This window comes from Aspergillus thermomutatus, assembly GCF_002237265.1.
Source record: "Aspergillus thermomutatus strain HMR AF 39 chromosome Unknown NODE_176, whole genome shotgun sequence".
Classification (NCBI taxonomy): Eukaryota; Fungi; Ascomycota; class Eurotiomycetes; order Eurotiales; family Aspergillaceae; genus Aspergillus; species Aspergillus thermomutatus.
In genome coordinates this window covers 1-21,480 of record NW_020798225.1, presented here as the reverse complement: position 1 = coordinate 21,480, position 21,480 = coordinate 1, and the positions used below count along the sequence as shown (strand labels likewise).

The 21,480-nt window shown below is 52.0% G+C and overlaps 7 protein-coding genes across 7 annotated transcripts; 5 read left to right on the top strand and 2 right to left on the bottom strand.

Annotated features, from left to right (window-relative positions):
* Positions 1-590: 590 nt before the first annotated feature.
* CDV56_102617 (uncharacterized protein) lies at positions 591-4,674 on the bottom strand (the record flags this gene model as incomplete). The annotated part of the gene is made up of 3 exons (XM_026756236.1): positions 591-1,026; positions 1,095-2,082; positions 2,148-4,674. 3 exons carry the CDS (start codon positions 4,672-4,674, stop codon positions 591-593), a joined length of 3,951 nt encoding a protein of 1,316 aa, XP_026612343.1.
* Positions 4,675-7,047: 2,373 nt separating this feature from the next.
* On the top strand, positions 7,048-8,021 carry rps0 (40S ribosomal protein uS2; the record flags this gene model as incomplete). Its single annotated transcript, XM_026755807.1, has 2 exons — positions 7,048-7,217; positions 7,295-8,021. The coding sequence occupies 2 exons, from the start codon at positions 7,048-7,050 to the stop codon at positions 8,019-8,021; spliced, it is 897 nt and encodes a 298-aa protein (XP_026612342.1).
* Positions 8,022-10,174: 2,153 nt separating this feature from the next.
* Positions 10,175-12,007, top strand: CDV56_101636 (pseudouridine synthase DEG1; the record flags this gene model as incomplete). Its single annotated transcript, XM_026755255.1, has 1 exon — positions 10,175-12,007. The coding sequence occupies one exon, from the start codon at positions 10,175-10,177 to the stop codon at positions 12,005-12,007; it is 1,833 nt and encodes a 610-aa protein (XP_026612341.1).
* A 1,182-nt stretch (positions 12,008-13,189) lies between these two features.
* On the top strand, positions 13,190-13,824 carry CDV56_101371 (ubiquitin-like protein HUB1; the record flags this gene model as incomplete). The annotated part of the gene is made up of 2 exons (XM_026754990.1): positions 13,190-13,613; positions 13,682-13,824. 2 exons carry the CDS (start codon positions 13,190-13,192, stop codon positions 13,822-13,824), a joined length of 567 nt encoding a protein of 188 aa, XP_026612340.1.
* A 962-nt stretch (positions 13,825-14,786) lies between these two features.
* Positions 14,787-16,202, top strand: CDV56_101004 (ribose phosphate diphosphokinase subunit PRS5; the record flags this gene model as incomplete). Its single annotated transcript, XM_026754623.1, has 3 exons — positions 14,787-15,716; positions 15,769-16,092; positions 16,146-16,202. The coding sequence occupies 3 exons, from the start codon at positions 14,787-14,789 to the stop codon at positions 16,200-16,202; spliced, it is 1,311 nt and encodes a 436-aa protein (XP_026612339.1).
* Positions 16,203-17,327: 1,125 nt separating this feature from the next.
* Positions 17,328-18,601, bottom strand: VMA6 (H(+)-transporting V0 sector ATPase subunit d; the record flags this gene model as incomplete). Its single annotated transcript, XM_026754242.1, has 4 exons — positions 17,328-17,411; positions 17,473-18,362; positions 18,423-18,511; positions 18,570-18,601. The coding sequence occupies 4 exons, from the start codon at positions 18,599-18,601 to the stop codon at positions 17,328-17,330; spliced, it is 1,095 nt and encodes a 364-aa protein (XP_026612338.1).
* Positions 18,602-18,947: 346 nt separating this feature from the next.
* nop58 (RNA-processing protein NOP58) lies at positions 18,948-20,903 on the top strand (the record flags this gene model as incomplete). The annotated part of the gene is made up of 3 exons (XM_026753804.1): positions 18,948-19,072; positions 19,189-19,349; positions 19,414-20,903. The coding sequence occupies 3 exons, from the start codon at positions 18,948-18,950 to the stop codon at positions 20,901-20,903; spliced, it is 1,776 nt and encodes a 591-aa protein (XP_026612337.1).
* Positions 20,904-21,480: the final 577 nt, after the last annotated feature.

The following is a 21,480-nucleotide window of genomic DNA, read 5'->3' as shown; positions in this document are numbered from 1 at the left end:
ATGCCTAGTGGATTATGAAGATTTCTGAATCAAACTCATGCAGGTGTCATCACAAAGGCAGATTGAATCAGTCAATCGGATGCAAATTGGAGAGATGCGAACACTGTTTCCATTCCCAGGTTCAATGCGAAGGCCAAGCTCGAAAGCGCCACTAGCTGCAAAAGTAAATCAAGATCTCCTGCTCATGCCACATGCTTCGAGAAGAAAAAACAATGATGCACTGGACTCCAGCGGTTGAACCAAGAGAACAAGACAGATTCGATTTCATACATTTCATGGAAGACGTTCATCCGAGCAGGGCCTACAAACTCCAGTCTCAACAGGCTGGAGGAGGCCGCTGAAGGCGTTGCTCAGAAAATGAAACAAAACACAAACGAATTCCAAAGTCCCGCAGAAAACACCTTGAAACATTGTCTGGGCCCATCACAATTCCGTAAAGTAGGAAGGAGGCCAAACAGGCAATGCTCAGTAATCGGAAAATGGAAAAAACCATAAAACACGGCAACATAATAATCACACAAACCAAAGAGGTATCAACACAAAACAAGACCATTTAGAACCTTTCAACACCCTGATGACATGACTCCAGCCTATGCCAGAGTTTTTGTAAATTCCTCCAAACTCTGATGGAAAGCAGGGTGTTCATCCACAGCAGATGCGTCCCCCACACTGGCGATGATCCCCACAATCTCATCATCAACACCCAAGCTCATGTGAACATTATTCGATTCTGGCCATTGAAGCTGGTGAAGATCTCCAGATGAGCAGTGCTCAAAGAGCCACTGAGCATCACGAGCGAATTGATCATCATCGCCGAAAGTCTCAACAGGTGGTTGTTGATTGACAACAGGCGAAGCGGTCAGAGGACTTGAGTAACGACTAGCAGTGCGGAGCCCACTAGGTGTTTTGGGCTTATACTTTTCGGCCTGAGAACGAACTCTGGCGAGAGCTTCCTGATCAACTTTGGCTGGGGTAGATGGAGGCAACGCTTGGCGTGGAGTAGGACGTGGAGCAGGCGATTGTACACTACACCGCAAAGATCAATTGTTAGATGAATGACACTGAGGCTTGAGTGGAACGGGTCAGCAAAATACCTTTCTTGTACTTCTGTACGTGTAGAGGTAATTTGAGTCTCAGAGACAGGCGTGGCCGCGGGGGGGTTGGGAGAAGGCGCGCCGCTGGAGTCTGTATCATCAGAGAAAGCATCGTAATCGAGCTGAAAAGTGCCTTGTTTGTTGGGAATGAAACCCGGAGACTGCTGAGGAGTAGACAAATCGACGCGAGCAGCGGGAGTTGGCGTCGCGGGCGCAGCGGCAGGGGAACCAGGCGCCGTCACTCGAGCAGCATCACCCATGCCGACAAAGTGTCTTCCCAGATAGGGGTCCGTGGCACGAGGACGCGTGCGAAGTTTAGAAGGGGTATCCTCGGGGCTGGCATCGAAACGCACCCTTTTCGATGGCGCATGTTCAGACCGCATAGCACTGCGAACGGCAGATTTGACTAAAGTATCAGGTTTTGTAGGAGGCACAGCCTGCTGGGGTTGGACATCGGCTTCCTCTTCGCTGTCAGAGCTATAGCAGAAATAATCCAGGTCCAATCCATAGCTGCATCCGGCCGGATTCGGAATGACATCGGGCGATGGTGACCGCTTGCGCTTCTTTTGAGTAGAATCCTCAGTCGTCTGACGCGAGACCCGCTGTTGGCTGACATCTGTCACCTGAGAAGTCGATGAAGGTTGGTCCTGTGCCCCAGATGGCTTCTCTGCTTCTTCGGGACGTGATTCTGGCTGGACGGCCTGGGAGGTTTTCTTAGGAGTAATCAGATCTCCAAGGAAGCGAGCACGGTCAATCGGGGCCGGGAAGAGAGAGTAGGACAAGGTGCGCTTGCGTTTGCTGGGCGGCTGTTCACTCAAGCGACGGCGAGAGCGTCTATCACTCTGAGTAGCATTCTGATTCGAGTCGCGTACCTTGGTGCGAGAAGTACGCTCTGGCAACGGGTGCGAGGATGACACTGAAGGCTCCTGCGACAATGGTTGCGAAGACGGCTCTGAAGGCAATTGTGGGGTTGGCGATGGTGCTGCGTCTGGTGAGCCAGGCGCACAGAATCACCAACAAAAGAGTGAAAAACAATAGGGTGAGAAAACGTACCTGGAGCTTCAGACGTCTGAGAGGACCGACCAAATCTTGGAAGCAAACGGGAGAAAGAACGAGGCACAGAGTTGATCAGTCCGCGAATGTTCCAACCTCTTGCCTGAGGGGTAGAAGGAGGCTGGGCAGTGGCAGGCCCATCTGACGGATCCTGATCGTCTGGCTTACTCTGCTCCTCGGCAGATTCGGTGTTCGTCTGGACAGGCTCCGGACACGGGTTGAGGGGGGTTGATTCCGCTGCCCGGCGGTCGGCTTCGTTCTGGGCGAGCAGCTGGGGGAGGCGGAAGACCGTCTTGTGGATCCGGCCTTGGCTCTCGATCGTCCGCCGCCGAAGCCGCTCGGAGTAGGGGGCGGCGTTGTATGTGATCCGCCGGGACAGCGGAGTCATGCGGCGCGCAAAGGGGGTGCTTCCGGGGGGGCCCACGTTCCGCCGCTTGTTTGACGACGGGGTTTCGGCCCCGTCGTCACGGGGACGTTTTCTGTTCACTTTGCGAGGGGTTAGCCTCGTTTCCTCCTTGGCGGGCTCTTGGGCTTCCGCCTGGACTCCCCGAGAACCCAACTCCAACAGGTGGGGAGCAGCCGAGAGAGACGTCGATGGGGAGTCGACGCTCTCTTTGTTGGCACCAACACCCAAGCCTGAGCGGGGGCTCATCACCTCCGACTCCTCTGGAATCGGAGAGAGAGCCACACGCGCCCATCGCGCGGATTGCTCTGTCGCGGAACGTCTAACTTGACGTGGCTTGTCAACTTCCGCGGCCGCCGGACGGGATTGCGAAGGGCCCGGGATCAATTCGGACACCTTCGCCGACACCAACCGCCCATCATTTAAGGTGGACGTCGTACCCGACTCAGTCGAGACATCGAAGGTCGCGTCCTGCTGGACTTGACCCGTTGATGCCGGCATATAGCACAGCAACGGAGTCGCGGATGCTGCCGGCGTGTCGTCGTAGGCTGTATCCGCCAAGCACAATCCAGAGAAACTCTGGATCAGGGCAGCAACCTCGTTGTCAATTGACGACGACACAGCCGCAACAATTGACGGAATCGGGACCTCCTCGTCGCGATCGACAGGGGACAGAGGAGACAGGGAACCTTCGCGAGAAGATTCACCTGAGGAGATCCACGACACGTCGATTGTGGCGGTGTGATCCTCCATGACCATGGAGATAGAGTCGGTTTCCCAAGAGGACTGACCGCAGACCGACATCGGCGAACGGCAGTCTCGCTCTTCCCCGAACTCTATCCCTTCCATGGCCACGAGGACCAACCGCTCAGCGGTCGTTGACACAGTTGAGGCCTCCGTCACGGCCGGTGGCTGGGTGTTGTACTCCTCAGAGGACAACAAGACGACGTTTGCATCGGATCCACATTCGTCGGCCATGATGCTGTCCAAGTCATCTCCGGCAGCATTGTGCGCTGCAGCCAACTCCACTTGGTTGTGGCGGCCGAGGCAGGCACCAATGTCTGCCAGGAGAGACTCGTCGAGCTCGAACCCGAGAAAGAGATCCTCCATCTCGAGGTCCGGTGTGTGAGACCGTTCCGAAAGGGGCGACCCAATGTCGCTTATGTCCTCGAGCGGATCATACATCCACGTATCTGCAGGAGCAGGGGAAACATCTTCGACGAAACTTTGCTTCGACGATTCCACTCCCTGCGGAGATTGGGCCTCGGGAGAGGGTGCCACGGCTCGGTTCCTATGCGGGAAATCCGGGTCCGGGTCCAGACGCGAGGATGGAACATGTTGGGAAGGGGGAGAGGGTGCCACGGCTCGGCTCCTATGCGGGAAATCCGGGTCCGGGCCCAGCGGCGAGGATGGAACATGTTGGGGAGGGGGAGAGGGTGAGGGGGTGAGAGATGGTGAGGAGGGCCAGGGCTCAAGGTAAGGTTCAGGTGTAGTAACTGGTTCAGGGAAAGGACAGAACAACTCACTGTCCGATGCTTTAGGCTCAGACAAAGCATGTTCACCAACTGAAGGGATGGGCTCCTCCGGTTCCGGGGGTTCCTGTGCGGCGCTCGTTTCATCGACGATGGATTCAGGCTGGGACACTTGTTCGGTATCGATCGGTTCTGTTTCGTCATCAGACGTTTTCCGAGTAGACTGTCGCGTCGACCGACGAGTCGAGGTCTTCCGGGCTCGAGTCTGAGTCGTCGGGGCTTCCTCTATAGACGTTATTACGCCATTGCCGGCGCGTCGACTACGGGAGCTGGAGGTGCTCTGTGTAGAAGGTTCAGCGCTAGACTGTCTGGTGCGTGCCCTTCTGGTGGATCGAGTACTAGGCTCTGTTGCAGGCTCAGCACTGGGCTGTCTAAGGCTCGCACTCCTGGTAGACCGAGTAGTAGATTGTGTTGCAGGCTCAGCACTGGGCTGTCTAAGGCTCGCGCTTCTCGTCGATCGAGTGGTTGGTTGTGATGCAGGTTCGGCACTACCCTGTCTGAGACTTGCAGTTCTAGTAGATCTCGTCCGACGAGGTTCGGATTCGAGAGCAACGAGACCGCCAGGCGAGAGTGGCTGCGAGCGAGTACGCATCTTGACTGTAGACTGCAAAGCAGTAGCAACAACCGACTCGAAGAACAGCACCAAGTTAGTATTGTACCGCGACGTGATCTGACACGTGAGATAGGTCAAGCAAATTGAGTTTGGAGATGAAATTGAAATAAGACTTGCGAAGAGCAAATATCTGTGAGTTCAGCAGATTTGTAGAGAAGAGAAATCGTAGACAATGAGTTGTGAGATGATGGTTGAGAACTAGATGTGTTGTGGTGAGGAGAAAAAAAGTAGGAGAAAGACGCGGGGGCGAGGGAATATTTATGTTTGTTTTGATGTTGTTGTTGTGGGCTTCGCGTTGCACCTGCTTGAGGGTTAGCGAGCTAGTGGTATTCACTTACCAGGCGATGTTGATGCTGTTGTCGAGTGGTGAATGCGCTACAACAGCATCGGCGCTCAAGTTGTGTTTGAGAGTTGTAAGTGGAAATCGAAATTCGGGGTGACGTTCCGGCAGAATCCTGGCAAAGGCGGTCAGAGTCCTCCGCCTTTACTCCGCTGCTTTTTGACTCTCCCAGACATCAATCAGCGCGAAGTTCCTACATTATTGTGTCCACATGGTGGTGCAGTGACAATGGACATCGGACATTGGACATTTATGTAATAAACCCTGCTGAAGTCTCAGCACTGTGCTGAGTCTACAACCGCTGTTTCAAATAAGCTGTACACAAGCATGTCTGCTCTCCAGCCTTGGACTAGACAGTGTATACTTCTCTTCCTGCCTTGATCAACACCTTATTATGGTGTTCTCTTCCGGTGCAAATGACGGTCATGGATACATCGATGAGTGACCTGTTCAAGTCGTAGGAGTTATATTTGTACATTGAGGTCTCTCTTATGTGGACAATGAGAGGGCCAAGCGAATCAGGAACAGCGCGATTACCTCAAAAGCGCTGGAGAGTGCAAGTGCCATAACATACACACGTGGCTCGGTGTAGGAACAGAAAATATGAAAAAGATAGAATACAAGCGCGCCAGCAAACCTTTACATGCTGATCTCACCCTTCCAAGCAGCGTCCGACAGGCCGAGAGTTTCAATAAGATGCTGCCACCTTGGTCCACCCCGTTCCTTCTTACGCAGGTACCGAAGCAGTTTCTGTCTCTTGTGAACCAGTAGTCTCAGGTTGCGCTTGTTGTGCTTGTCTTTGTTGGTCGACTGGAGATGTCTGGACAGGTTAATGATCTTTGCGGTCAGAATAGCGACCTGGACTTCGGGAGAGCCAGTATCTGGTCCTACTCTAGGCGTCTTCTCGGGATGGACAGTGGCCGAATCGTGAGCGACAGCTGCGGGCTTTGGTGGAAGGATCTTATCGGTATTGTGTCTTCCGAATGTACCAATGCATTTCTGTATAAGCAGCCGAGTGCGATCTTTGGTGTTTCCGTTGTTGATATTGATAATACGGCTGATCGCTTCCTGAGCGTTTCGATGTTCCTGGAGATGTCTTTCTGCAGCCTCCTTCTCAAGTTGAGGGTCTGCTGTTTCCCGGTCCGGGTTTTCCAGCGGTGATGTCAAGTCTTTCGAGTATGCCAGCGCCTCCTGGAGTCCTTCCGGCGAGATGAAATGGTTAAGATCCGCATCTGCTGGAGTCTGGGCCTTTGTGCCTTTCAGCTCCTCAATGAAAGGTGTAGGTTTGCTTTCTACCGGATCGCCAAGGGACCCTTCGCGCTCCCGAGCAAGAGCTTGTTGGCGAGACAGATTGGCAGCCTTGCGTTGACGGGACTGGGCCATCAGGAATGGGTCATGTCGTCGCCGCTCTCGAGACTCTGCAGATCCGGCTCGTACAGATGTCTTAGATAGGTTTAATGACAATGCGGCAAGCGGACTATGAACATGGGAAGACCCTGAGGTTGTCAGTTAAAATTACTCAACAAAATCAGAAGTGACGAAAGAGAAACTCTGCAAACTTACCTGTGAAGGCCTTAAATGAAGGCTGGAAAAGAAATCGGGGAGGCATCTTGATCAATAGCCGATCCCTTGAGCCTGCCAGATATCACACCCTCAAGCGATCTTTTGGACTTTGATGCTGAAGAACGAAATCTTGAGACCGCCCGACATACGCTAGTCCTGATGAGGGGTGCACTTTCACGTGATGCGATGGGCGGATCGGAGCCTCAAAAATTACAGCGATACAGCGGAATACGGGGTGCAAACTACCTTACCTTACCTACGTAACGGACCTTACCGGATCGGGTAACCCTAGCCCTAAAGCTCACAAACGGCAAGCGAAATTCATCTCAGCGCGGCGGGCAAAAGTTACATCTTTCGCGTCGGCCTCTTCCTCCTCCATCACCAGCAGGACAAGCGCCAGACGATTGATATATTCAAATCGCCGTCTTTGACAATATCAATCGACCAAAATGGCTCCCTCTCAGCTCCCCCCCATGTTCAACCCCACCCCCCAGGACATTGAGATGCTCCTCGCAGCTCAATGCCACCTGGGATCCAAGAACCTTCAGGTTCACATGGAGCCTTACCTCTGGAAGACTCGTCCCGACGGTGTCAATGTCATCAACATTGGCAAGACCTGGTATGTCGCTTTGGGAACTTGATTTACGGAGCTTCCGCGACCTGTTCTGGCTCTAACACGGGATCGCGAATTTGTAGGGAGAAGATCCTCTTGGCTGCCCGTATCATCGCTGCCATTGACAACCCCGCTGACATCTGTGTGATCTCCGCTCGTCCCTACGGTCAGCGTGCTGTCCTGAAGTTCGCTTCTCACACTGGTGCCACCGCCATTGCTGGTCGTTTCACCCCCGGTAACTTCACCAACTACATCACCCGCTCTTTCAAGGAGCCCCGCCTCATCATCGTCACCGACCCTCGCACCGATGCTCAGGCCATCAAGGAGGCCAGCTACGTTAACATCCCGGTTATCGCTCTCTGCGACACTGACTCCCCCACCGAGTTCGTTGATGTTGCCATCCCCACCAACAACAAGGGTCGTCACGCCATCGGTCTGATCTGGTGGTTGCTTGCCCGTGAGGTTCTCCGTCTCCGTGGTACTCTCGCCACCCGTGAGACCGAGTGGGATGTTGTTGTCGATCTCTACTTCTACCGTGACCCTGAGGCCGAGGAGAACAAGGAAATTGCCGATGAGACCAAGGTCCCCGGTGCCGAGGAGATTGGTGCCGGTGCCGTCGAGTCTGGCTTCGCTGGTGAGAACTGGGATACCCAGGCTCCTGGTGCTGGTGTTCCTGGCACTGCCTTCGCTGCTGCCACTGCTGGTACCACCAGCTGGGAGGCTGACGGTGGTGACTGGGCCGCCGCCAGCTCTGCCGCTCCTGCCGGTGAGAGCTGGGCTGAGACCCAGCCCACTGAGGGCAAGTGGTAGATGATATGAGCTGGTGACAAGGGCAGCCGTTGAAAAGAAACGATTTTTTTTTCCTTACAAAAGAATGGCGCATTGGGGGGGTATCTCGACGTCTAGGCGACTGACGCGAATCATCATTTTGCACAATCGAATGACGACAGAGTACTCTGAAGAGTCCTTCCGCCGGAATTCCTTGGCATGTCTACCCTAGTCTCTTGTTCAGGAACTCTCTCGAAATGAGAAAAAAAAGGGTCAAAAGAAGCTTTCAACGGGCACCTCACCATCTCACATCTTCTATACATCTCTTGGTATGCTACAGCGCAAACAAAAAATTTCCGTTTCATCAGTTGATACTCTTACTTCTGATTTCTTTTACGCACCGGGGAGGAATTGCAACGTCAACCATTGACTGGCGCTTATGAGGGAAAGATATCCAGTTGTTCTTTTATCAGTGAGCTTCTGGGGGAAAGCCCTGTGCTGTCAATTTTACAAGGTGGACTTAATCGTTACCTTGGTTTCTCCTTGTTGCTAAGTAAATGGAAAATTGTGCTACCCAGCTAACTGTGCATTGTATCTGATCTACCTTTGTGCATTCGTAAAGTCGGAAAGCAGTAAGTCGCTTCATGTAGGGGTAAGACATAGACACTCGACGCCCTTTGCGCGGATTCGTTCGTCCTACAGGAGAATCACCAACACCGAGAGCCTCATTAATGTAGACGTAACTGAAGTTTCAACATCTAGCAAACAACGCAGCCTCCCTGGGTTTGGCCCCCGGTCTCTGTCGTAGTCATACCCGCCAGTCTTGCCAGATCCTCAAACGTCTCAGCCAGAAGTTCCCCAGTCACAGCGGAACACTCCGCATACCGATCGCAGCGTAGCTCTTGCGCAATGCGGTATGACTGCGTCTATTAGTCACCTGACTCTCCATTGACGCCGACAAGCGGCTCGTGAGGGCTTATTATAACTCACTTCTTGCGGGTAGATGATGCCCTCGCCTTCTTTTCGAAGGTCCCTCTTCAAACCCACCATCATGACGGGTATACGCTCCCCGATACCACGCTGGAAATACCGTATAACATCGTGTCGCCACTTCAGGCAAGACCGGCTTAGCTTCAATCACGGCATATTGGCGAGGCTGACAAAAACAAACCTTCTTGAGCCCATCCAGCGTCTCCCGGTTCGAGATGTCGAAGGCCAGGAGTACCACGTCCGGCTTCAGGGTTGACCAGTGCTGGTTTGGGCTTGCGGTGTCATATAGCTCAAGAGTAAATGACCTCTTCGAGAAACGGATGTCGAAGAGGAATGGTTGGTCACTATCTCGCAGCAGCTCCATTTGCCTTCTTGCCCCATGACTGGTTTCATCTCCCGATCTTGCTTGGATGTTCTTTATAGCGCTGCATAACTTTCATGAGCATGAACTTCAAACCAGTAATATACAAATCGATGCGAAATGTGCCTTTCGACAAATTAAACAATGGAGAGTCTGGCTTACGATAGAAAGGTGGACTTCCCGCATCCTGGGTCTCCCAGCACCAGGATGGTCACCACTTCTTTATTATCTTGAGGACCTTCCATGTCCACGAACAGACAAGTTATTCGAAGATCAACTTTCGATCATGTGTTTAGGCAGGTAAAGGCTTTAGAATATGTCATTAGGTGTCCCATGATGTCTTGAACCCAATGTGTTCATTTTTCTCCAGGTGAGATAAGATTCCGTGGGGGAATATATATAGTTAGAGCAAACCACATACCTATGATCAGCTTGACAGCATGATCGAGATTTCTCTGCCATTCAGATTACCAACAACATGAGATTTTTCCGAATTTCTTCTGAATTATCAGAGTACATCTGCGATCTCCATATCAATTACAGATAATGTGACAAGATCCATGCTTTCACGAGGGCCGTCGAGCTTCCAGCCGTGCTCTCCGTAATTACATTACCGTTCAAATACAAGTGGAGGGCGAACTCTAAATTTTTGCTTGATGCATCAACTTTCCCCCAGATCCAGTGGATTCAGTATACCTCGTCCAGCATCGCTCGGGGAATGTGGAGAACCCCAGGGAGGCGCCTATCTACGTTGAGTCGCATCGCAGACTCCATTCCAGTCAAGAATCACTGTCGATATCCCCATACCCGATCCGTGAAGCGCCGTCCCCCAAAATCGCACACCATGCCCGGCCCCGCGGATGCGCCTCCCGAAGGCCAACCCGACTATTCGACCTGGACGACCCCCAGTCTAATTGCGCGGATCACAGAGCTGGAGCGCCAGCTTCATTCACGAAACACCGAGTATGCTGCCTCGCCGTCCAAGGGTGTTGGTGAGGTCGGCGTGACGAGATCCGCTCCCCCGCCGTCTGAGCATCCAGCGAAAGACACACGAGAGCGTGTCGCCGCCAAAGCAGGGAAACAGAAGAGACCTCTATCGCCTGAAGATGATATCACGCATACGAGATCGCCTACCCGCCCTGCGAAGCAACCTCGAGAGATCGATCCTTCCAAATACAACACTCGCTTCATAGCGCTGAAATTCGCATATCTGGGACAGCGCTACAATGGTCTTGAGCATGCGAATGGGAATGTCACGCCTCTACCCACTATTGAAGAGGAGCTGTGGAAGGCCATGCGGAGGACTCGGTTGATATTTCCTACGAATGCGGAGGCCTTCGACGAGTCTCGGGGGCCGAGGGAAATGAAACCTTACGCAATCAGCTGGGAGGGCTGCAATTACTCAAAGGCCGGGCGGACTGATCGTGGTGTAAGTGCCTTTGGTCAGGTCATTGGAATCAGAGTACGAAGCGCGAGGCCTAAACGGCCAGCTGCCGAGGCTACATCTGACGTTGAGATGACATCCGACGCCCATGCCGACGACAATTGGGATGACATTGCAGATGAAATACCCTACATAAGTATGCTGAACAGAGTGCTCCCAGACGACATTCGGATTCTAGCCTGGTGCCCCAACCCGCCTCCGGGTTTCGACGCCCGTTTTTCGTGTCGAGAACGCCAGTACAAATATTTCTTTACCCAGCCTGCTTTCTCTCCAACTCCAGGGCCTCTGGGTTTCTCTATGCGGACATTGGGTGGCAAGAGCGCCTCTGCACAGTTACGGGAAGGCTGGTTGGATATCGGTGCCATGCGAGAAGCTGCCAAGTACTTTGAAGGAGTGCACGACTTTCGGAATTTCTGCAAGCTCGACACAAGTAAGCAGATCGAGAACTTTGAAAGAATCATCTACCATGCAGATATCGAGCTCCTCGATCCAAAAGACCACCCCTTGGGCTATGTGAACCAGCCGGGCTTTCAAGCTCTCGAGAATGCAGCTGCCGGAACGGATGCCGAATCACGAACAACCACAAATTCGGCTGCTGCTAAGGTGTATGTATTTAATCTGCACGGGTCTGCCTTCCTATGGCATCAAGTACGGCACATGGTGAGCATCCTTTTCCTGGTCGGCCAAGGGCTGGAGCCTCCAACTATTGTACGCGATCTGCTGGACGTGTCGAAAAATCCCTGCAAACCGACGTACGAGATGGCGTCGGATGCTCCGCTAGTCCTCTGGGATTGTATCTTCCCTGACGAGGCAAGCGGCAGCCGCAAAGATGCATTGAACTGGATTTACGCTGGAGATCCCAGGCAATCTAAGAGTCAACTAGGCAAGGGCAGCGGTAAGTTCGGTGTCGGAGGAGTAGTGGACGGACTTTGGTCCGTTTGGAGACAGCGGAAGATAGACGAGATTCTAGCAGGCGCGCTACTAGACCTAGCCGTCAGCCAGGGTGACCAAACTGTTGTCAGGGGTGAAAAATCTCATGACCCCGTTTCGGAGAAAGAGAATCGGGGGCAGAAGGTCTTCTATGGCGCCAATGAACCCAGAATGGGTGGTAAATATGTCCCCGTCATGCAGAAGCGGAGGACGGAACCCGTGGAGGTTCAGAATGCCAAGTGGCTTGCGTCAAAGCAGCGAAAAGTTGAGAAGGCTCCGGAGCCTGCGCATGGGGATGAATAAAAGGCGAAGGCTGGCAAATACCTTCCTAGAGCATATAGAGCGTCGCATCATAGAGTTATTCTGCCACAACCATATCCAGCTCAAAATATCTCATGATTTGGCGTCATATAAACAACGCCGAGAACCCCTCCATACCTCTTCCAAAATTGCGCGCCTCGGTAGAAGTTTCTTTCCCTCGTCTGTAAGCATAAATCAACCTTGCTGGTATGGAGGGACCTACAGGAAAAACCACAACGACGTCCGGCTCGCCCTCAACAATCACAGCGAGGTAAAAACGGACTCCAAACCCTTTAAAAGCTTCATGAATCACTATATCTTGGATCTGCGTCGTGGGGATGAATCTCGTCGCAGCTTTAGACAGATAAGTCGCAGATGAGGTAGATGTCTGTATGCCCAACCCGCGGATGACTAGAAGAGATTCTTCTGCATTTATGAAAAGGGGTGAGTCTTTGGTCCGTCAGTTGTCCACTCCGAGGGATTGAAAATACCTGTATACCCCTTTCTGAACACACAGTACAGCAACAATATGCTCACAGGAGCGACAACCCCAAAGCTATATGCATCGACAATGCGACAGACAAAAGAACCCAATGAGCTCGACCAAACCGCCGTCCACCGCACGAGGGAACCATCCTCGTCAAAGAATGAGTGGCGCACTTTCGCAATGTCACAGAAGACTATGCAGAGAAAGAGGAGGGCGCGCAGCAAGATTTGGAGGTAGAAGAGGACTCTAGCAGGTGTGCTCGTGTGCTTGGATGCGTTTGAAACAGTAAATGACACGGTCGTCGGAGATGGACGCCGCAGAATCAGGTGGACTGGCATCTGTAATGATGGTCGAAGTCCTCTCAAAGGGATTGACAGTCCAATTGAGTCCATAGGACCAGTGACTATGCGGCGCAATCAAGTGGCATGGTCCGACGAGAAGCTGCGAGAGCGAATAATCCAAATCAATCATGTACTCCGTAATAATGAGATGTAGATATGCACGGGGTCTAGAGTGAGACACAGACCACGCTTAATTGCTTGGACGATGGATCGCAGGGTCTAAACTATTTTGAGTCTAGTTTGTGTACAGCTGCTGCCCGCCAGGCCGCAATACATCATCACGTGTCTGTCCTACAGCACCAATGTTACCACGGCTGTCCCACTCTCTCCAGACACATTCATACCTCGATCCTTACCATGGGCGACCGTTCAAGAAGCAGATCACCGAGAAGACGATATGATGGTGATCGGGACCGGCCTCGTAAGGCTGGAGGAGGGTTGCGGTGGAAAGACAAACGACACGATGATAATAGACCCGAAGCAGAAGATAGCAGGCTGAGCCGGGGTTACAGAGACAGAGGAGAGCGGCCACGATCACCACGAAGGGAACGAGACTCAGATCGATACAAAGATAGATACAGAGAGGGCGATCGCGATCGCGATCGCGACCGAAGACGGCCAGACGATAGTCAGAGAGATGAGCGCCGGGAAAAGAAGAAAGAGAAGACGGAGAAGAAGGCCGTTGTCACAGCACAATCCTCAGAACCTATGATTGTCGTGCATGTCAACGATCGTCTGGGAACTCGCGCTGCGATACCCTGTCTTGCATCTGATCCTATCAGTTCGTTGCCTACGCTGTTTCTCACTTTCCAAGTGTGGCCACACCGGACTAACAACAATCATTTACAGAGCTCTTCAAGGCCCAGGTAGCCGCACGTATTGGACGCGAACCACATGAGATTCTACTCAAACGCCAAGGCGAACGACCGTTTAAGGATCAGCTCACGTTGGAGGACTATGGAATCAGTAATGGGGTCCAGCTTGACCTGTGAGCCATCACTTTTCTCCCCCACTTCTCGCCATCGCGATTTAGCAGGGAGAAGCATGACACTGACTTGCGATTTATAGGGAGGTTGGAACAGGCGAATAAACATAGTATGGCCTTGGCCAGAGGGCCATACGTCCACTACCTTTCTTTCTCTGTGTTTTTACCATGGGTTTCATTTAGGCAACGACTGGGACTCGGAGTATTAGGTATCATCATGAAAGTACTCTGGCATTTCAACGTTCTCTTCTTCTGGCCTATTTTCTTTTTTCTCCAGGTTTCCATGTACCTACCGGCAAATGGAGACCATGCTCTATTTGTAGTGCATCAGGCTAGCATGTCGTAACAGAAAGAGCAGGACGCTGTTTTTTCTGTGCTGGGGATGATAGCAGAGTGCTGACTAGCTGCTTTGAACCTCTTCATTTCATGGATCGAGTCATGCTGTTTGTTGCTATTCATCATCATCAACAACATCATCATCATCATCATTACCTGCTCTTCTGCCTTTCCGCGGGGCATGACGAGATCGTCTCTGCCCGCTTGACCAGATCCGGCAATTCGCTGCCTGAGGCATAACGGCAGAAACCCGAGGCTGGAGCAAGCCGGTTCCACTGGCGGAAGAGGCATTTTTTTTTCTATCGCGGGACTCACACGACCTGTCGTTCGATTTTCTTCCTCCACTACTCCAATGTCTTCTTTGTCCAATTCGTCGGGCTTCGTCCACGCTCTTGATTCTCCGCCATGAGGTAGTGCTTGTCCGCCCTCGCTTCAAGTTTACAATCTCCCCTCTGAAACCCGCTTTTCTACCGTTCCATTCTCACCGATCGTCTTTTTCTTGTCAGATTTCCCGCTTCTCCGGACACTCCAGATTTGTCTCCGCTCTCGGACCATCCAATATCACCCTTGCTTCTATATCCGTCCGGTTTTCCAAGGTCCGATCAAAACAGTCAGAACGATCAGTCAACCAAGATGGTTCGGAATATTGTCGTTATTGGGGGCACCTCCCACCCCCAGTTGACTCAGACGATCTGCAATGTCCTGGGTATTCCCCCGGCGGACGTATTGCTTTCCAAGTTCGCAGTGGGCGAAACTCGGGTTGAAATCAAAGAGTCTGTCCGTGAGAAAGACGTCTATATCATTCAATCTGGTGGCTTGAAAGTGAACGACTCCCTCATGGAACTGCTCATCACCATTTCTGCCTGTAAGACTGCCTCTGCCAAGAGAGTCACCGCCGTCCTCCCTCTGTTCCCATACTCTCGTCAGAGTGATATCCCCTATAACAAAAGTGGCGCGCCTCTTGTCAAATCGTCTACTGGTGGAAAGCCGGGTAATGGATACACTTTCGAGAGTACCCCGCCAACCCCGCATCCTGGAAAGCCCGAGAGTGGAAGTCTTTTGAACAATGTCGATAGCCTGCAGAAGGGTCTGGCAAAGGCGCAACTTGATGAATTTTACAACGGCAGTCCGGTCAAGAGACGTGTGCCTAATGGACCTCCGCGCAGCGACACCACTGACTCGCTGAAGTCGGACCTTAGCCCCCGATCCACTGTTATCAATGGGCAGGCGAATGACGACAATTCTCAATCCAAGATTAACAGCTTTCAGCCTCGCCCTGGCTACAAGCAATGGGTGGCTCAGGCGGGTACCCTGGTGGCTGATCTTCTCACCTGCGCTGGTGCAGACCACATCATCACAATGGATCTGCACGACCCTCAATACCAAGGATTCTTCGACATCCCTGTTGACAACTTGTACGGCAGACCTTTGCTCAAGAGCTACATCCAGCAGAACATTCCGAACTACAAACACGCGGTCGTTGTCAGTCCTGATGCCGGAGGCGCCAAACGAGCAACCGCGATTGCGGATTCTATGGGAATGGAATTTGCTCTCATTCACAAGGTGCATTCCATTCAATGACCGTGTGGGATGCTCATGCTGACTGGGTGCGTAGGAACGACGCCCAACGAAGATTACAGACCGCCAAAATGCTACCATGATGTTGGTTGGTGATGTTAAGGATCGGACGGCCATCCTGGTTGATGACCTTGCCGATACATCCAACACCATCACTAGAGCTGCAAAACTGTTGAAGAAGGAGGGCGCGTCCAAGGTCTATGCCTTGGTCACGCATGGTATCCTGAGCGGTGACGCGATTGACCGCATCAACGCTAGCTCTCTCGACAAGGTCGTCGTCACCAACAGCGTCGATCAATCGGAACACTTACGCCGATGCCCCAAACTGGAAGTTTTGGAAGTTGGTCATGTCTTCGCAGAGGTAAGCAGTTTTTCTTTTCTATTTCTATGCGAATCTATCCTAACGCGGTGCAGGCCATTCGCCGAGTCCACCACGGCGAGAGCATCAGCGTACTTTTCCAATACGACTGAACGGACTGCCTATCTCACCGCTTTATGGCGGTCATGTCTCGCATATGAAAGATATTCCATGAAATGTTGAAAATTTGAACGGTGAAGCGAAGCCACATTTTGGGTCTTTTCCATTTCCTCTGCCTTTGCTTTTGACATAGATGTTGCTCAAGTCAATATGGTTTCTGCCGCCATATCTCCACCTTTATCAACTCTTATGAAGACTTACTATTCCCTTTACCACATACCTCCTATACATTGAATATACGCGGAGACCTCTGCAGGGCGAACGCATGAGCCTTGAAACCAAGCCCCTATATGGACCAGAAAATGGAGTTAGCTGCTTTTGATTTTCCTCTTTTGTTCTGTGGCTTTGATTTGCGGCTGCAATCATACATTGCAGGTCGTGGATGACACGGTTATGCTTCTGTATCCTAGGAAAGATTCATGAGTCAGGTGACATTGGTTCTAATCTCTGTTCAACCTATTACTTGTCACGACTTACTTCAGAACACTGGCTATTTGCGATCATTGCATGCTCTCTGCTTAGCATTGATTGTTTTGCTGATCGCTTGATGTTTACTTGTTTCTTGCAATTGGGAAGTCGCAAGCTAGTCAATCGATGCATTGGCGCAAATGAAATGAGTCTATACTATTGTAAGGGACCATTTGATAAGAATTGTTCCGATATTGAGAGGCTTGAAAAGATGCTGATATTACCTCTTTGCCGTGCTCAAATGATCCAGGATGTGTGAATCGAGCTTATGATAAGGGCAAGCTGTGCTAGGAGCACATTTAGTATCCTGTTTCAGATCACATGCAGGAAGGTACCTGAACAAACTCAGGCTCAAGGTCAGATGTGTTCATCTATACTATATCACAAGGAACAGGATCCCCCAAACGCCGAGGCAAGCAAACAGAGACCAAGACGAAAAGAACTGGCAAGGGTGTGCCGAGCGAGTTTGCTGCGCTCATCGGGAGGGTACTTGACTGAAGCCAACAGCCAAAAATAAGACAACAGGGTGATTGAAGCTAGGTACAATAATAACAGAAACCAGGGATGGCGATGAAACGGTATGGGAATAGGCGTAGCATCGAAAGACGGAGAGGACGGATTAACATGGAGATTGCAAGAAGCAACAACGCTTAGAAGACAGAGATGAAGTTTCCGATTCTCTCCTTCTGGTTCTGCGCGATGCACTCCGCGATCCAGGTGACATTTCGGATTTCCTGCGACCCATGTCAGCTGTACTGCGTACGGAATTTGACCATAGAGCTTCGAGCAACGAACCTGTTCCTTGAGGCGCATCCACGCGTATACCACCGCCGGGGTGAACTGGCGCGTGAAGACGATCTTACACAACTCCATTTCCTTCTGGTAGAACAGATCCTCCAGACTCTTCCCGTCTGAGCTGCCCCCACCCATCCCGAAGCCTCCACCTCCGCCCTGGCTGAGACCAACTGCGTCGAAGAAGGCCTTGTAGTCGGCATTCACGCTCACGGCCAAAGACACGCCTTCGAGGTCGTCGGCGCGGGACAGCATCAGAGAGCCCTCAGGGTAGAGCTTCCCGAACTCGGGGTACAGCTTCTTCCGTTCCTGCTTCGAGAGCTCGGTGCCGAATGAGTTCAGAGTGATGTTGATTGCACGACGGTCAGCCTCGAACTGCAAAAGCTCAGACATGACCTCTTGCGTAGGAGTGCCCTTGAAGTCCGGATGCGTGTTGACGAAGTTGTGAAAGTCTTCGAGATAGTTCTTGTAGAGCGTATTGCGCACGATTTCGATATTCAGTTCGTCCAAGTCCTGGTGGCTGAGACTCCCCTTAAAATAGGCCGCCAATGGTGTTTCGATTAGCACGGAATTGTACAGTTCCTCGATGTTTGTGGCGACACATAGCACCGGCAAGGTCTCGAACCATCCTAGGGGATGGCATCGCTCCAGGAGCTCTCGTGTGTCCCGTTCGTGTAAGGTGCCGGTGATGAGAAGAGCAATGTTGTCGATCATGTATCCGTACGTCAGATATTGTAGGAACTTGGCGGTCGACCCAGTGGCCTGGGCGAGGAGGTAGCGGAATTCTGCAACAAGCTTGTCGGTCATCTTACCGGCGAGGGCAGATGTGGAGGGGTTGGGATGTAGTGCGGCGAGGAAGTCGCCATAGGCGGGGGCCAGTTGTAACTTGACATCTGTGCTCAAAGCATGTTAGACCAAACGATGGTGGCAGAAGATACGTCGAATGAACGGACCATCGATGTTTTCGCATTGGGTCAAGTTGGAGTAGTTCTGGCTGGTGAGCAGGCTGTTCCGATATCCCCGAACAATCCCCTCGATGTAGCTGTCTAAAGTCAGTGATCAATGCAATCAGACGATGAGGATCTCAAGAGCCAGCCTACCCATTGTTGACGTTAAAAAAGAGACCCTCCATTTCGAAGTGCTGGTAGCTACCTGGAGGTTACCTGAGCCTCTCCGCAGACCAACACCTGGAGCTGTTTCTCTGCCACACCTGCCGCTGCATTATGTAAGCATGCACCGCCACACGGAGCACCCGCCACAGGCATTGGTGGCTTTGGTCGCTTTTTTTCAACTTTTTAGTTTTCGATGCAAAAATTCCCGCCAACAGCCAGAAAAATTAACTAACCTCCAGCACGCCCACGGTGGTTTCGCCCACGGTCGCTGACACATTTTCGGCCGTTTCTCCTTCTTTTTTTCATTCAGATACTCTTGCTGTGACTGATTTATTTCTGAGCAGCTGAGAGTCAAGGCCGTGCACCATGACACTCTTTATCCTTACCGAAACCAGCGCGGGCTATGCCCTGCTGAAGGCGAAGGACAAGAAGCTTCTGAAGAGAGACGATCTGGCTACGGAAGCTTCCACTGCAGAGGGTGTTTCAAACTTGTGAGTAACTATTGCCATGTCGTTGTCGGAGATTTGATTGATGTTCAATTCTTGCGTTGGCTCCTACGAGCAAAATTTTTTCTCCACTCTCAACCAGTGCTCTAATACCATAGTAGGGTGAAATTGAAGAGCTTCCAGAAATTTGACAGTGCTGCTACGGCTCTGGAAGAAGTTGCTTCGCTTGTGGAAGGAAAGGTTACTCCTCGCCTTGCCAGCCTGCTGGATGAGATCAAAGATGAGAAGAAGGTTTCTTTGGCCGTTGCCGATCCCAAGCTCGGTATGTGACATGAACATTGAAAAGTGGAATCGCTCAGTTTTCTAATCCCTGTGTCGCTGGACAGGTAACGCAATTGGCAAGCTTCCCGGTCTGTCTGTTCAATTGATCGCGGACTCGACCACGACCGATATCTACCGTGCTATTCGCGAACATCTCCCCACACTCATTCCTGGTCTTCTCCCCCAGGACATGTCTACCATGTCTCTTGGTCTGTCCCACTCCCTCGCCAGACATAAGCTCAAGTTCTCCCCCGATAAGATCGATACTATGATTGTCCAAGCCATTAGTTTGTTGGACGACCTCGACAAGGAGCTCAACACCTACGCTATGCGTGTGAAGGAATGGTACGGCTGGCATTTCCCCGAGCTGGCCAAGATTCTGAACGACAACATTGCCTATGCCAAACTTGTGCTCAAGATGGGCATGAGATCCAACTGGGAGACCGCGGATCTCGCAGAGATCCTTCCCGAGGAGCTTGAGGGCACCGTCAAGGCCGCTGCTGACCGATCCATGGGAACCGAGATCAGCCAGGAGGATTTGGAGAACATTCAAGCGCTGGCCGAGCAGGTTGTTGGTTTCGCCGAGTACCGCCAGCAGCTCGCTGGTTACCTGACTGCCCGTATGAACGCTATTGCGCCTAACCTGACCGCCCTGGTTGGCGACTTGGTTGGTGCTCGTCTCATCGCCCACGCTGGTAGCTTGACAAACCTTTCAAAGAGCCCCGCCAGTACTATCCAGATTCTCGGAGCCGAAAAGGCTCTGTTCCGTGCCCTGAAGACCAAGCACGACACGCCCAAGTACGGTCTCATCTACCACGCTTCTCTTATTGGTCAGGCCACCGGTAAGAACAAGGGCAAGATGGCAAGAGTGTTGGCGGCCAAGGCCTCTCTTGGTCTGCGTGTCGATGCTCTCGCCGAATGGGATGACGATGCCACTGAGGAGGACAAGGCCGCCCTGGGCACTGAAGCCAGATACAACCTCGAGCGTAAGTTGGCGGCCATGGAAGGCAAGCCCCTTAAGCCTCGTGGTGTTGCTATCGCGCCCAACGGCGCCTCCGTGCAGCCCAAGAAATTCGAGATCAACGAAGCCAGAAGATACAACGCCGACGCCGATGCTCTTACTAGCGATCAGCCTGCTTCCAAGAAGGACAAGAAGCTCATTGAGGAGGTTTCAGATGAGGAGATGGCGGATGCCGATTCTGACGAGGAACCCAAGGCCAACGGAGCCAAGGACGACGACTCGTCCGACGAGTCTGAGGAGGAGTCGAGCAAGAAGCACAAGTCCAAGAAGAGCAAGGATGCCGAACTCGAGAAGCTGGCCGAAAAGGCCGGCTTGAGCGTCAAGCGGTACAAGCGCAAGCTGGAGCGCGGCGAGATCACGTTCGACGCGGATGGCAACCCCAGCGCCGTCAGCAAGAAGGACCTGAAGAAGGCCAAGAAGGAGGCCAAGAAGTCTGCCAAGGGCGATGAGAAGAAGCGTAAGCGATCAGATGACGGCGAGGAGGCCGACAACGGCGAGAAAAAGAAGAAGAAGAAGAAGAAGGGAGAGGAATAAATCTTGCAATGATCTGAAAGAAAAGTTACGTGGATCGATCGCTTCATCAATCTTTGTATGATATCACACATTGTGGGTTCAATGCTGTTTGTCATTTTGATTCATTTCCGTTCTTGTGAGAGTTACTTGTTTGGGTGGCATTTCAGGCTGCGATTTTGCTGGTCTATCCATGGCGCAGAGGTGCTTATTGGTACAAGGCAGTACAGTTCAGGAATAATATGTTCATATCAATCTTTTTCAGTAGTAGTCTCTCTTGTAGCCTACAGTCCCCCAGCAAGTCAATCAATCGATCAACCATCAAAAGTCGGAGATATCCTTCCGAATACAACCAGACCGCCCAAATCTGCCGGCAGAACAACACACATCCCCGCCATCACCAACTTTTTTCCAGCCAAAGAAACCAACACCGACGCAGTCATACCCCCAGAAATCAAATCACTCAATGCAGACAACCCATAACCAGCCATCATGAGGGTAAGCCCCTCCCTACCTGCCATACCATACCCCATGCACAAACCCCTAACACAAATCCCCCCAGATCATCGACCCCCAAAGCGCCGTCCTCACCAACATCGAG